This window comes from Rattus norvegicus, chromosome 6 (assembly GCF_021556685.1).
Source record: "Rattus norvegicus strain SHRSP/BbbUtx chromosome 6, alternate assembly SHRSP_T2T, whole genome shotgun sequence".
Lineage (NCBI taxonomy): Eukaryota > Metazoa > Chordata > Mammalia > Rodentia > Muridae > Rattus > Rattus norvegicus.
In genome coordinates this window covers 79,338,288-79,352,824 of record NC_141539.1, presented here as the reverse complement: position 1 = coordinate 79,352,824, position 14,537 = coordinate 79,338,288, and the positions used below count along the sequence as shown (strand labels likewise).

Sequence of the window (14,537 nt, the reverse complement as noted above, 5' to 3'; positions counted from 1 at the left end):
TCTCTAGCAGGGTCGGTAACTCACACTGACCATCCCAGCCCTTGGAGGATGGAGTCAGGAAAATGAATTCAAGATCATCTTTGGCTGCACGTTAAGTTTTAGGCCCCTCTGGACTATTTAAAGCCCTGTCTCAAAAAACAGAGGAAAGGAGAGAAGGAGTCTTCTCTGTCCCTGACTCTGGTGGTTCTTCAGTGTTACTGCTGTACTTTGAAGACTAGAGGCTCTGTGGGTGTTTATGGTATATTTTAGTTGTTCATTTAGTGATTAGACAGGTGGAGAGACTGATGTCTTGGGAGCAGAGGCAGAGGTCATGCATTTTTATCTTTGTAGTTTCAGTACCAAGCACAACTTGCGAAGCTATCTTAAAATAGCATTGACCAGTTGGTTCTAATAATTTAAGTAGTACTCAATTTACAGTCACTTAAATTACAATTCAAAGTACAATTTAAATAACACTCTCCAATACAAATGTTCATTCAGTAGTCAAAATTTCAAAATAATGGTTTCTGTCAGAATTCTCCCCTGTGATAGTATTCTTGGAATCTTGAATACAGAGAAGAGACAAGAAATCTCTAATCCCCAAAGCTATAGGAAAGTCACAGGCTGAGTGGAAAACGCACTCTTCTAAGGGAGCCAGCATTTCCTGATAGGCTTTACACCCTCCCTAAAGCTGCCATTGATAGCAGATTCCAAAACTTCAGGCATACTTTAAAAGAAACCATCTTTATGGTGAAGTGGTCTTTCCTCTGTATTTAGGAGATAAGTTTAAACTTAAAAGAAAAATAAGTAATAGTAAAAATATTTAATACTTATTTACAGTTATAATTTTATCAGCACTTATTAATTATGTTTTATTCTTATATGTTATATCTTTTTTTTTCCTTTTTCTTTTTTTCAGAGCTGGGGACCGAACCCGGGGCCTTGCGCTTGCTAGGCAAGCGCTCTACCACTGAGCTAAATCCCCAACCCCTATATGTTATATCTTAAAGTGTATATTCATGAAAACTTTCTTTTTTTTTTTTAGTTTAATCATAAATTACATGCTAGCTAAATGTACAACCTACTGGATCATGCCTTGGGATCAGTGATCACAAAACTAAAAATGAGGCTGGGCATGGTGGTATACAATCCTTTAATGCAGGCACTTGAGAGGCAGACACAGGTGGACCTCTGGGTTGGTGGCCAGCCTGACCTACACAGCAAGTTCTAGGACAGCCAGAGATATGTAAAAACAGTATCGCAAAAAAAAAAAAAAGAAAAAAGGAAAAAGGAAAAAAAGTGAAAGCATTCTTATTTCTCATGGTAAAAGCAGTTTAAAATTATAGGATTAAGAAAAAATGTTTAGGGGTTGGGGATTTAGCTCAGTGGTAGAGCACTTGCCTAGCAAGCACAAGACCCTGGGTTCGGTCCCCAGCTCCAAAAAAACAAAGAAAAGAGAAAAAAGAAAAAAGAAAAAAGAAAAAATGTGTAGAGACTTAAGGTTGTAACTTCTTTAAGACCAAATCTCCATTTTAGTCTAATCTCCTTGCAGTTTAATAAAATGAAAATATTTACTGCTTAGCCTTTTTCTTCATGTTCAGTTTTCTTATGTCAGAATAAATCAAAAAACCCTCTGTACAGGCCATAATAAGAAACAGAATTGCAATCCTGACACATGAATATAGGTACATTTTAGATGGGTGGATGCTCACTTTGTCCCCAAACTAGCCTAGAAATTAAGACCTTCTTGCCTCAGCTTTCTAAGTGCTAGGATTGCAGGGATGTGCAAGCAAATCTGGCAACAGAGATGTATTTTCTCCCTCGGCGTTGAAAACGTTTCTTAGAGCAGGGCGAGCCATGCGCCTGCAATTCCAGCAGATCCTGTGCTCATTGTTAGCTTGGACAGGATAGAAACAGAGAGGAAAAAAAGGAGGGGGGTGTAAAATAGCACCTACTGTTTACAAAGGTGTGTACCTAACCTTAAACTAGACAAAAATAATATATTGGCTATATTGGTTATATTAGTTACATTGCTGACAGGAGAGCAAAGTTTGTCCAGAAGAATAGATGAAGAATTACTTTGAGATTTACATTTCTAAAATCTCATTAAAGCTATTTGTACAGTTATAGTCCTTACATTTGGATATATTGCAAAGGTCATTGTCCTTCATAAAAGTATTGGGCATACTTTTAAATAAAGTTTAAGTTCAAGAAATGTGTAACAGAATTTGTAGCTCTGTAGCAATGAAAATAGATAATTCTCAGAACATATATATGGGGCTTTGGGGCTACAGTGTGTTTATATTCTTCAAAGCCCTAATAAAGTGAGTAGGAGCAGATGGCACTGTCCTATAAACTGCAGAAAGGCGAATTCATACTTCTCTTTCTAGGGCCAGGGTAAAATTGGGCTCATTTTCTTAACAGCCTGTCTTGAAATTTAAAATTAAAAGCAATTACTCAAAAAGGTCTACTAATGTAAACCTAATGAAGTTCAGCTTAGCTTTAAACTATTTCTTTGTGACAGAACATGTGTAGTGCCCTTCATTATTTTCAGAATTGTAATATCCCTTCCCCTTGTCTGCTTTGCAGAAAATACAAGGACAGAGGATTAGTGGATAATTATATTGCTATGATTACAGCACCTGTGTGGGTGGGGAGGGTAGGTGTGTGTGTGTGTGTGTGTGTGTGTGTGTGTGTGTCTGTGTGTGTGTCTGTGTGTGTCTGTGTCTCTTTGTCTCTGTGTGTGTCTGTGTCTGTGTGTGTGAGTGTGTGTCTGTGTGTGTGTGTGTGTGTCTCTGTGAGTGGATAGGGTGTGGGGGTGTATGAATGTGTGTGGGGTAGAGGTAAGTTTGATAGGCCATTTCTGTATTAAAGATTTGTACCAGCCCAAATTTTTAAAGCTAACTTTACCTTGAAATGTCTTAAAATTTACAACAAAGACTTCTATGAATTCAACTGAGATCTGCACTTTAAATTAAATTTTAGTTCTGAATTTTTCTTAGTTCCCCTTTTTTCATCTTACTCATTTCATATTTTAATTTTTTTTTATGTGTAGCCCAGGCTGGCCTCGAACTCGTGATCCTCCTGCCTCTGCCTCCTTCAGCAAATCCTACCGGTGTGCGCCACCACAACCGGCTAATTTTAATGCTATTGACAGCACTCACTCATGGTAGGAATGTAGCTTGTTGTTCTCTTTTTCCTACCCACTGAGTTTGTGGTTGCTGCTCAATTTAAAGGCCCCACTAACTCTTCCCTATAGTTCCCTCTTTAGAGTTTGACCTTCCAGGAGGAAGAGGTGCAGGCTTCAGCTGCTTTAGACTCCAGTTACTCCTGCAGGTGCTAGCGAAGGTTACCCTTCAGAGCTCCAAAGTCATCACAGAGTGAAAAGTGCCTTTGCTGTGGGTCCAGGACTGTGGAAGTTCCCCATAGCTCCTACTCATGTTTTCTCAACCAAAGCTCGTGAAGGGGTGTTGTATGTACGTAGATTGAGTTGGTTCGTCTTTATATTATCTAATTCAGCTATAATCAACTTGAAGAAACGATAAAGAACATTTACTTTTAGAAGGTATTCACCAAGCTAACAGTACTTTCTGAGGCTAACCCACAGAAAAGAAAATTTGAGGTGTTAGCCTGTGCTAATGTAGCAGCAACTTCCCATTTAAGAACTCACTTTTTCATGTAGGCTTACACATCTCAAAATTAAGGATGCCTTTTTTCATTAATGAAGAGTTATTAATATTTTATTAGATATATTGTATATTTTATATAAAGTTAAAACGTTACCTTCCTTTTACAGGACTGTGTGCTATGGTCCAGAGTTTCTTCTGTTCAGAAGCCTTTTATATAGCACAGTAGGTCACCCCTCAACATTATTTACCCAATCCTTTTTTTTTTTTTTTTGCTTTGATGAATTTGGCACTTTGGAACTATCCTCCTTGTTTTAAAAACATTAGCATTTGCTTTTTTCTGCCTAGTTTTTTAATGTAAACTCTAAATGTAATAAGATAAAGTAAAATATTTCATTTGTAGGCCGTCTGAAAGTAGAGCGTTTTCAGAGCAGGTAGGTGTCTCCACCCTACTTTTCATGAAGCATTTTACCCATTCAGGCAGACTTTTAAAAACAGCTTGTTTTGATAGCAGACTGTTCTCCTGTGGGCCTTCAGCCTTTGCTTCCTGGCAGCCCTTTGGTGCGAAAAGAGAGTGATCAATTGGGAGACTATCAGTGCCAGCATGCATAGAGTGATAAGTTAACACACCACTGGGAATCTCTAGGGCCCACCAAGATACTTCACTTCTAATGTGCTAACAAGCTCACTTTTCTACCTCTTGCCTCTTCAGTTATTTTTTTTCTCAGAAGAGCTTAGAAGTTGAGTGCATCAGGCATAATGAAAAGCTCTGTAGGAGGGAGAAGCAATAACCCCATTTTTCCCTTTTCAGCCAAATAGAAAATTAGTTTCTGGTAATACACAAAGGCCAGTATTTTTTGTACAAGGGGCACTGCTGTGAATCAAAGGACTCTATTAACTGCAGAAAATTCGGCAGCTGTGAATCTCCCCCAATGAAAAAAGTACTTTCCAACAAGTTGTGAGATATGTGGTATTATTTAGATTGAGCCGTCGGTTTCATCCTCTTCCCTCAGAACCATCTATCTTCTTTTTAAATGTGTATTTTAGTTCTTTATGTTAAATTTGCCTCAGAAATGTCTGCTGCCCTTCCATAAAATTCTTCTTCACCACCAATCATTTTAATACAACATCTTACCCTGTTGCTGTGTATTTCAGAAGTGAAATTCTTTTGGAGTTCAACCACAGTGTACAGAATTGAAAATTATAACGAAGTAGAGTCCAGGTTATTTCAATATTTGATGCAAAAACATAAATTGTAATCTAAGAAAATAGTATACAGGCCATTAAAAAGGCAAGTGACCCTTCAAAGTCAAGTCCCAGTGGGTACTCCGTCTCACCTCTTGACTAGCAGGCTTTTTTGCCACCTCTTAATAAACATCTGTGAATGTAACTGACCATGGTATCACCCATTGAATTATCAGTTTAAATTATCTTCCAAATGATTTTCCTAGTTTGAGTTATAATTCCTAGAATTATAGAACTGAAATACTGAATTGTAATTTTTAAAAGAAAGTAACAAATTTTAAGATGGAAAGACTAAAATGGCTTTTGGGAAAAATCAATGAAAAAAGTAAAACCAATGGGTGAATTTTTGCTGTCCTCTTTGCATTGTCTTTGTTTAAATGTCAACATTGCACACCAAGTACAGCAGGAAAACTTAAAACCTCAAGAAGAAACGTTAGGTGGTTTCTCAGTTCAGGAACTATACGACACGGAGTCGGCATGTGCTTTTTCCTGATAATTGTCTGCCGCTGCCTGCTGCTCTACATGTTGACAGCCATTTCCATAGTTGCTTTCACGAACAACAGAAATATTCTCTCCCTTTCTTGCCCTTTCTATGCTAACAGCACAATCAGACTGCAGAAACAGGGAGCCTGGAGTGGGTTGTTCAAAAGCAACAACACGTCAAGGTACTGGTTGCTTGTCAACAGTATCAGGGAGTAGTCTGTGCTGAGAGGGAAGTACGTCTCTCTGTCAGTGTCAGGGCCCTGGACATGCTTTGTTGGACAGTACTGAGGAGTCCTGTGGACTCTTTGCAAATATTCCTGCTCGTTTCAGTGTTGTAATTGATGGGGTATTTTTTCCTGACACATAGATTCAGCTATGCATTTATCTTAACTGCATGGAGTTATTTGAGGATTATAGCAACAGTAGTCTTCCATTCAAAATGAGAACAATTGTTGAGAAAATACAGGGATTTTTAAAACTGAAGAAGATATGCAGGAATTTCACAGTAAGCCTTTACAAATAAAAAAGGAAATTTGGGACAAAGCATTCTAGGCAGCAGTATGATTTTATTGAATGACTTTTGAGAATAAATCTGCAGATGAAAGTTGATTAACAAGATAAGATGTGCCAGACTGACCAGCTAACAGTTGAATCTTTTCTCAAACTATTCTAATAATAAATCAGTATTATAATTATTCTCTAGTAAACTTTCTGTTAAACTATTATTTGTCATAGAGTAAAAAGAAATAAACTTCCATTAAGAAATACATCTTTATACTTTAAAAGGTGGCACTTGTAGTCATGTATAAGAACAGAGAACAATTCACTAGTGATGGTCTTCTCAAAACCAAAACGTGCTTGTTCACAATGTCCAGCGCCTCTCAGTCCATCCTTAACAGAGGAAATCAGCTACGAGGAGAGAGCACGGTACCTGCAGACAATTGTCCAGCACCACTTAGAGCCAACGACATTTGAAGACTTTGCAGCCCAGGTTTTCTCTCCAGCTCCCTACCATCATTTCCCTGCTGATGCAGGTAAGAATAAAAGAGAGTGTTGATCACTTGTCACAAACCCAAAATGCAATACCCTTTTCTTCTCAATCATGGTTGAATAAAATTCAGGTCATTGAAATATATTATTCATGACTGAGTTTGGCCTGTAAATTTCATTGTTTCCTTTTATGTAAATGTGGTTGCTTAAATATCCAGTAATCCTCATCAAAGTGCATGACCCATATCTAACCACAGTCCCTGGCTCCTGCTTTTCATGAGAATCTGAAGTATCTGCAGAAAGAACTCTCAACTTCAGAGGATCAAATTTTATGGCCAAAAATACAGTGTCATCATCTCTAAGTTTACAAGTAAAGCTAAACCAGTCTAGATTAAAAGCATTTAGTACAGCAAATTATGTTATAATATTCAAAGACTTTAAGAGGGTACTGCATTAATACATTTAACTAATTTTAAGGAAATCAGCAATAAAAATGCTCATGGCCTTCCTTTCTGTAATATCATGCACTCCTTATGATTGTTTCATTTATTTTATTTTCCCTCTTTAGATCATTAAGTGTCAGTTCTGTTTATCTGAAGGTAAGACAAAGTGTCAACCGAAACTTCTGTCCTTCTCCCATCTCCTATTCTAGAGTTAGCAGGTTCTGTGCTTGTAACTCAGACAGTAAGAAAACTTAACACTGCCCTGGTTCATACTAAACATTTCAAAAATTATCACTAAATTTTTTCCCCAGAATTGTACTAACTAACCCAGGTCTGCATGAAACACTAACATGGTTTGGGGATAAAGTAACTAATGATAGGGCTCCTTGACTAAAATCAGTTACACCTTGTTGTTGACTTTGTTTGTTTGTTTGTTTGTTTGTTTGTTTGTTTCTCAGCATGAAAGTAGCTCTGTGGAACTGACACTATGTGTCTTTGTACTTTCCCAGAACATTCTATTGTTACTAGATATCTGAACTCACCTGTGGGTTTTGTCTGTGTGCCTTGCACTGTACTAAGCCCTTAAAACCCAGCGCTGAGTGTTGTGGTGCCCAAGGGTAGCATAAAGAACACACTAGGAGGGGCTGGGGATTTAGCTCAGTGGTAGAGCGCTTACCTAGGAAGCGCAAGGCCCTGGGTTCGGTCCCCAGCTCCGAAAAAAAGAACCAAAAAAAAAAACAAAAAACAAAAAAACACACACTAGGAACTTGGCCATAGTAACTACTTCTAGTTCTTCTTACATCAAGCACATTTTTTATATCAGATAAATTTAAATTCATAACACATTTTAACCTAATCTATTTTTAAATAAAAATATAATTCTCAGTTGAGTAATGAAGTTAAAACTTTCCTACCAGTAATAATTAATTTTCTAACAGAAAAATAATTTTACCAAAGAACCAATAATAATATGAAAGACCTATCAAAGAGAAAATATATAATTCTGGGTTAAATCTTTTTAAATAAGATTAAAAAGTTTAAGATTCACTTTCATTGATGGACACTATATAAAACTATTAAATCAGTTTTGCATTAAGATAAAAAGGTGAAAGAAGAATATCAAAGGTAGATTAATAAGCAGCACAGTGTCTACCTGGGCTCTGTCACTGTCAGTCACAGAGAGCATCTCATAAGATGTGAGGCTATGTTAAAGAGATAGGAATGATAACATTTGCAGCCACAAGTTTTATGAGCCAAAAATACTGATAGGTCTCACTGGGCTTGCTCTCTGCTTCTGTGTACAAATCCTGTTCTGTTTCTATTGTTACTCTCCAGCAAAAGGCTTTAGTACTTGTCATCTTAAAATGTTCTTTCCATTCTGTGTTTTTTCCTGCACATTTAGCAGATACACACATAGAAAGTAAGTATTTTTGAGCTTCAGAGACATTAGCACAGGATGTTGTTATCACAGGATGTCATTAACTCAGCCTTCCAAAGCTCTACTGGCCTCATTTTTAATGTATCAGTGTTCTTACAAATTTATTCAACAAAATACTTGATGTGACTATTATCCAAACAGAAATAAAAATGTAAATTTAAACATGGACCTAATAATGTGTTATACTTTTTTAGTTAACTTTTAAAATTGTCTCTGCCTTTAGGACCATCAAAGACATGCACTCTGCTTTTACAAAAGGTGTCTGTCTAGCTCTGAATTACATAGAAGCCGTATTGCTGAACACATCATTGCAGACTTTAATAGTTATGACAAATTTTTATCAGAATGGTGCTCAGTTTAGTACAATAAAAAAACTATAGTCACAAAACATAGTATCTGAAGAATAATTTTTTCTTCCATTTATTTCACTTCCTTTTCTGTCATATTTCACCTCTTACAGAAAACTATCTTTTAAACTTTGAGTCAAAATGAGAAACTGTGAAACAAGCCACATAGTGATTTGGACCTGACTGTTACTTTGCAGAACTGACATAGTATAATGTTTGCTGTTTCATTCTTTCTTTCTTTTTTTTAGACACAATCTTACTATATAGCCCAGGTTAGCTTTTTTTTTTTTTTTTTTTTTTTTTTTGGTTCTTTTTTTCGGAGCTGGGGACCAAACCCAGGGCCTTGCGCTTCCTAGGCAAGCGCTCTACCACTGAACTAAATCCCCAACCCCCCCAGGTTAGCTTTTATAACTCTTCTTACCACTAGACTTGCACCAACCAGCACTCATGACTAAATTCATTTTTAATCATAAAGTTTGTTTGTCCCATTCAGGAAATGGGTTATTGCAATTGAGAATCAACTTTAGATGTCCCTTGTGTATGTATGTGTGTGTATGTATGTATGCGTGTGTATATATATATAAAACAATACTAGTCGATAGCAGTAACCTTGAAATTAAGTTTTAAAAATGATAGTCTACAGATTATATTCCTTGTAGCCAACCCTGTAATATACTTTATCTAGACTCAGTGAGGCATTACTGAAAACTGAATACATCAGGGACTGAAAGAATAGCCCACTGGTAGAATGTGTGTTTACCAGACTCAGAGCCCTGGCTGAGCTTGTGCCCTAAATGGGGAAAAAAGTGTGTGTGTGTATGTTTACATAATCCTGTTCATGTAAAACTTCCTGGTTAGCAGTATCTGCTAATAGTAATGACATTTAAATCTAAAAAGATTTTTCATTTAACTTTATTCAAATAGATATGGAAGAGTTCAGTGTACCATAATCGATCCATAAATTTTATAACCGTATTTTCTCAAAATGTACTGTCTGTGGCACTAGACTGATAACTTAAGGGAAATTATTTTCATCCCTAAGGTCATTGAGGGAAATACTGTGATGTCACACAGTGTTGATCTTCCATAACTACATTAAAATGTTATTAAATTTTTCTTGACCTTTAATTTTTTTAAAAAAAGTTACAGGAAAAATTGTTTTATCTTTGTCAGACATGAATGTGAAAAATATCAAAGTTATATATGCACAATACATTTCTTCTAGCTGTAAACTTGAAAATAAAATCATTCTTGTCCCTGGCCAGATTACAGTGATAGTTTTAAAATATTCATATTTTACCCTAGTGTTAGCTTGTTTTTTCAATACTGTCCTGGGGATTTTTATAATAAAAATTATGAAGTGCAGTTAAGGAACATAATTCTACTTTGCTGTGTACACAATAAATACTTAGTTTGCTTTCTCAATTTCTGCATTAAAAATACACTCATAGTTATTCTGGTACTAGGTATTTTTTATTATATCAACCGTAACTAGTGGGTAGTATATCTGAAATTACTTGTAAGCCTCTGTTGCTACCTTCTTTTGGGTTGTTTTCAACAGCTTAGCTATTGAACTCTTTAACAATTAAGGAGTTGACTGATAACTTTATTATCTACATGTGTAATGTGTACATATAGATATATCTGCATGTACACACCACTTATAATTATTTTTAAAAACTCTGATACAGATTTTTATCTAGAGAAAAATTATAAGAATTATTTAATTATAAAATTAATAAATTCTAAGATGTAATTATCCAAATAAATTATGTCATCAAAATCAGAAATAACTTAGAGTGACTGTGAAAACCTAGAGTGGCACGCAGCTGCCCTCATTCTAATCTCAGAATTGCTGTGAATTCCCATGCTAGGTGACTCTCATGCTAGGAGTCACCATGTGTAGACAGGTTAGGATGTGTGACTATCCATCTGCTGTTCTGAATCTTTAAGGAGGATGTGTCATCAGAATTAGACAATGGTTTAGGTACTTTGAGCTCAGTGTCTTTTAAATAATATTTTAAACTTTCCTCCTAGACATTGAAATAATCTAAAAGATAATATTTTAGCTCCTTCAGAAGATACCTAAGCAATATTTACAAGTACCAATATGAAAATCAGATTCCTGCTCAAATTTATGTGTCAGTAGATTAGTCTGAACTTGTAGACAGGCAAATACGTTCTGTTCAGTGTCTTGAGCTTGGAAATGTGGCTTCTATGTTATTGACCAGTGGATAAAACTGACTTAAGTAACATAATTTGTGGAAATAGTTACTGGGTTCAGTTTTCATATAGATCATTCATTTAGAATATTTTTGTGATAAAAGTAATAAAGACTGAGTGGGACATTGTCTACTGCAGCATGTGGACACTTTTCGTTCAGTCTTAACAGCATGTCTATGGGATTTTAAAAGGAGAGAGAAATGATACCAGGCCCCCAACAGGAGGTGAGGTCAGCGCCATCCTGACTACCTGCCTTCAGAGCTCATGCTCTCCCATCACACTCACCTGCTTCCAGCCCTTGCTGTTCCACCCAAGACAAGGAGAGAGAGGGAGGAGGTCCTCAACACCCTCATGTCTCCAGCTCAGAAACTGTTTGTGGGGCTCTACCTTTTCTCCTGAAAGTCCTTTAAGAAGAGTTTTAGGGTTGCTAGAGAGAATGTAGGTTTTGAAATGAGATTGGTCTGGCTTTAGATTGTAGTCCTGACATTTATACCACATGAAGTCAAATCCGTCTGTGCTATTCCAGTTTTCTCATTGTCAAGAGATAAAATACAAGACGCCCAGCCTGGTTTATTCAGATCTACAGTAATAGGTTTTGAATGGCTGAAAATAAAACCATTTGTTTGTCTGTATTTCTGTACAGTTTGTTTTGAATCCTGTGTTGCTTCCTTTTTGACAGTTTGGGGCTGAGTCTCTGTAGTCTTAATCATTGACTCTATAAACAACATTAAAACCCAATAGGCTTATTGGGATAATCTGACCTTTAAGGTCGATTATAGCACTGTCAACCTAAGAGAAGATAGACTCTCTGATTTCTAGAAGGTAAACCTAAACATATGGTACAGATATTCTCCACCTCGGGTGATTATATTTTATAGGTAATCATTTTCTCCAAACAATATCTCTAGTTTGTACTCTTCCTTCCAAACCCTCATCTGTTCTGATTCAAAGTCTCCTATTTACTCTGTGAGCTTTTTATGTAGCCATACTTACTGTTGTACCTGTTACAAGCCAGGCTCTTTGCTACACACTTAACAAGGTAACTGCTGTTGTTTCCATTTCACAAATAAGAAAATGACCTCAGTCAGCTTGCTCAAGTAAATGATTAATAAAGCAAGAGATGTGCAGCAAAATGGCTCAGCAGATAAGGTGCTTGCCACCAAGCCAGACAACCATATGGTAGAGATAGAGAACTGACTCTCACAAGCTACCTTCTGACTTTCACACATGCATCAAGACATCCACATGTACGAGAGAGAGACAGAGAGACAGATAGATAGATAATAGATGTAAATATATAATTGTTATTATAATAAAGCAAGAGAGCAGAAGCCCCTAACCCCATGCTAACACATTCCCATTGTGGTTTGTATAATTGAAGATACTTTCAAAGTTACAGTATTTTAACTTTGAAATAACTTTATTAACCAATAACTTTAGGAAGTTTTAAAGTGGTCATGTTTGTCAGCAAATAATACAGACCAAACTAAAATAAATTTTAAAAAAATGTATGTTTCCATTTGAAATGTGTGTGGGGCCTCTCAAAGTCATCTCACAGTACCATGTGTGGTATTTATTGTGATCAGCATGCACGCCGTGTATACCAACCTGTGCAGTCAAATGTAGACATAGTCTGTGGAGACACAGGGCTAGTGCATGGACATAGGAGCCCTGGGGACTGTTTAAGCTACCCTGGAAGATACAGAATGATAGAAATAGCTCAGTAATGCCTTCATGACTCATATGTGTAAATCAATAATTAAGGAGGATGGAATATAATAGGAAATGTCAAGTGCTCTTTACAAATCCTGCCTCCTGGGAGCTGTTACGGAGTGTGGCTGGGTATGTCCCACATGTGTCATTTGTAGGAGTGTAAGCATGAAACCTACCCCAGCCCTGCCTCAGTTCATTCCATTTTAATTACATGAAATTGAGTCATTTTAGTGTGGCTATAGCTGCCTTATTACACGGTGCCTATTTAGAGGTCTCATGACCAAATTGTGAGACAATAAGACATGGGAAAACTGCTGGTTTTGAAGAATGTACTTTAATAAATAGAGAAGCGGGATATGCACCCACTACCCAAAGATCAGCTTTCCTTTCTGTTGCTTCAAAGTGGTGGAAGGACAGTGCATCTCGCTGTCACGCTGCCTTCGAGAGTCAGAGTTCCAGCCAGTGGAAACAGCTGGGGAAACACTTTGTTTTTCTTCAAAGATTCTTTATTTCTAGTACTGGGTTTGAGGAGTAAGAATTAGTGAATAAATATTCTTAACTGGGATGCTTGAAAGCAGTGCTCTTCAGTATGGTAACGTAAATGTCACGTGTCTGCTCCATCCAAGATGGGAGCAACTAACCAGGCGTGACTCGGCACTTGAACATGGCTAGTGTAGCGAGGAATTTAAATTCCTAATTTTAATTACATGAACATGAAGTTTAAACATTTTAATATCGCTGTTGTCCTATCACACTGTCTATCTAAAGATCTTGTGACTGAATTGTAAGACAGTATCAGTGCAGTGAACACATGAGACAGTAGATGTTTCTCCGGCTCTCTCACAGACTTTTTTCCTGTTCTCTTTCCTCTTTGAACTTGTTTTGTTAGTTGGTAAGTATGGGGTCTGACCTTGTGACATTGGCCATTGTGGAGCATCCCCGCCCTAGCTCACTGCATGCCAGCTGTGTTCATAAGCGAGACCTGGCTGTTCCCCATTGCTCAGGGAACTAGCACCTGCACCCCCTCCCTCACATCTGTCTCTGTCTGCTCTTTTGTTCTCCACTCTGCTTGCTACTGCACCTCTTCCTTCACAGCAGAAAGGCATGCACTGCTCGTTCTGTTCTTCCAAACCTCCGCTAGAGACACTGCCCTCAGGGTAACAGCCCTGGGAGGGAAGATCCCTTCTCACATACACAGCAGCACCTCTTCTGCACCAGGAAGCTCAGCTACTGTACCTGATTGGCTTTTTCAAACGCTTGTGCCAGGTTTCCCTAAATGAATTGTGGACTTTTAGTCTCTGAGTATTCTAGTCTGCACTGCTGTGACTCAGCTCACATCATTGGGGAGAGTAAACATGAGCAAAAACACTTCCTGCTTATTTAATAGGCCAGCTTCATCTCAGTTAAGAAGATGTTAGAGAAGATACTTTGGGCAGACCATACACGGGTCCAAGTGACAAGTTAGTTTCCCCTAGATGTGTGAACTTGTCCCTAAGTATCATTGTACCATTTGGTCTTTACACATACTTTGACGAATTCTGTGGGTGGGATGTATTTATCCCAGTAGGATCTGTACTCCTTATTGAACATGTTTTTTCTTTTACGAATATGAATACCTTCAGTTTAAGCGTGTTTCATTATGTAGAAACACTAGCATGATTATTTCCAAGCCCAAGGGCTCTGGAAGAACTGCCCTGTAAGTGAAACAGGATTTTCCTATTTTGAATGTGTTTTGCCTATTTTAAAATTCTGTATCTACTAATTTTACTGCTAGCTATAAATGTCTAAGCTAATGAACACAAAAGCAGATGTCCAAAGACATTTTCTGAAGTCAGTTTGTCTATTTTGACTGGCTTTCAAATGAAAATTCCTATATTTTTCCCTCTCCCAGGAATTTGTCTGCTCCTTCTGTAGCCTTCTTACCACCTAGCCTGGTCTGCTAAGGACCTTCATGTTCAGAGCCTGCATTTGGTATCATGGAAGACCCTCACTAGCTGTCCGTGACCTTGTCACTTCCTTTGCTCCTCCCTGCATGCCCGTGACCTTGTCA

At 37.4% G+C, this 14,537-nt stretch overlaps 1 protein-coding gene across 1 annotated transcript in view; it reads left to right on the top strand.

Annotated features, from left to right (window-relative positions):
- Ralgapa1 (Ral GTPase activating protein catalytic subunit alpha 1) overlaps window positions 1-14,537 on the top strand; it is a 274,127-nt gene that overhangs the window by 257,937 nt on the left and 1,653 nt on the right. The window contains 2 exon segments of the mRNA NM_020083.4: window positions 6,243-6,367; window positions 6,892-6,922. Coding sequence (NP_064468.4) covers window positions 6,243-6,367; window positions 6,892-6,899 — 133 coding nt within the window. The 3' untranslated portion in view covers window positions 6,900-6,922.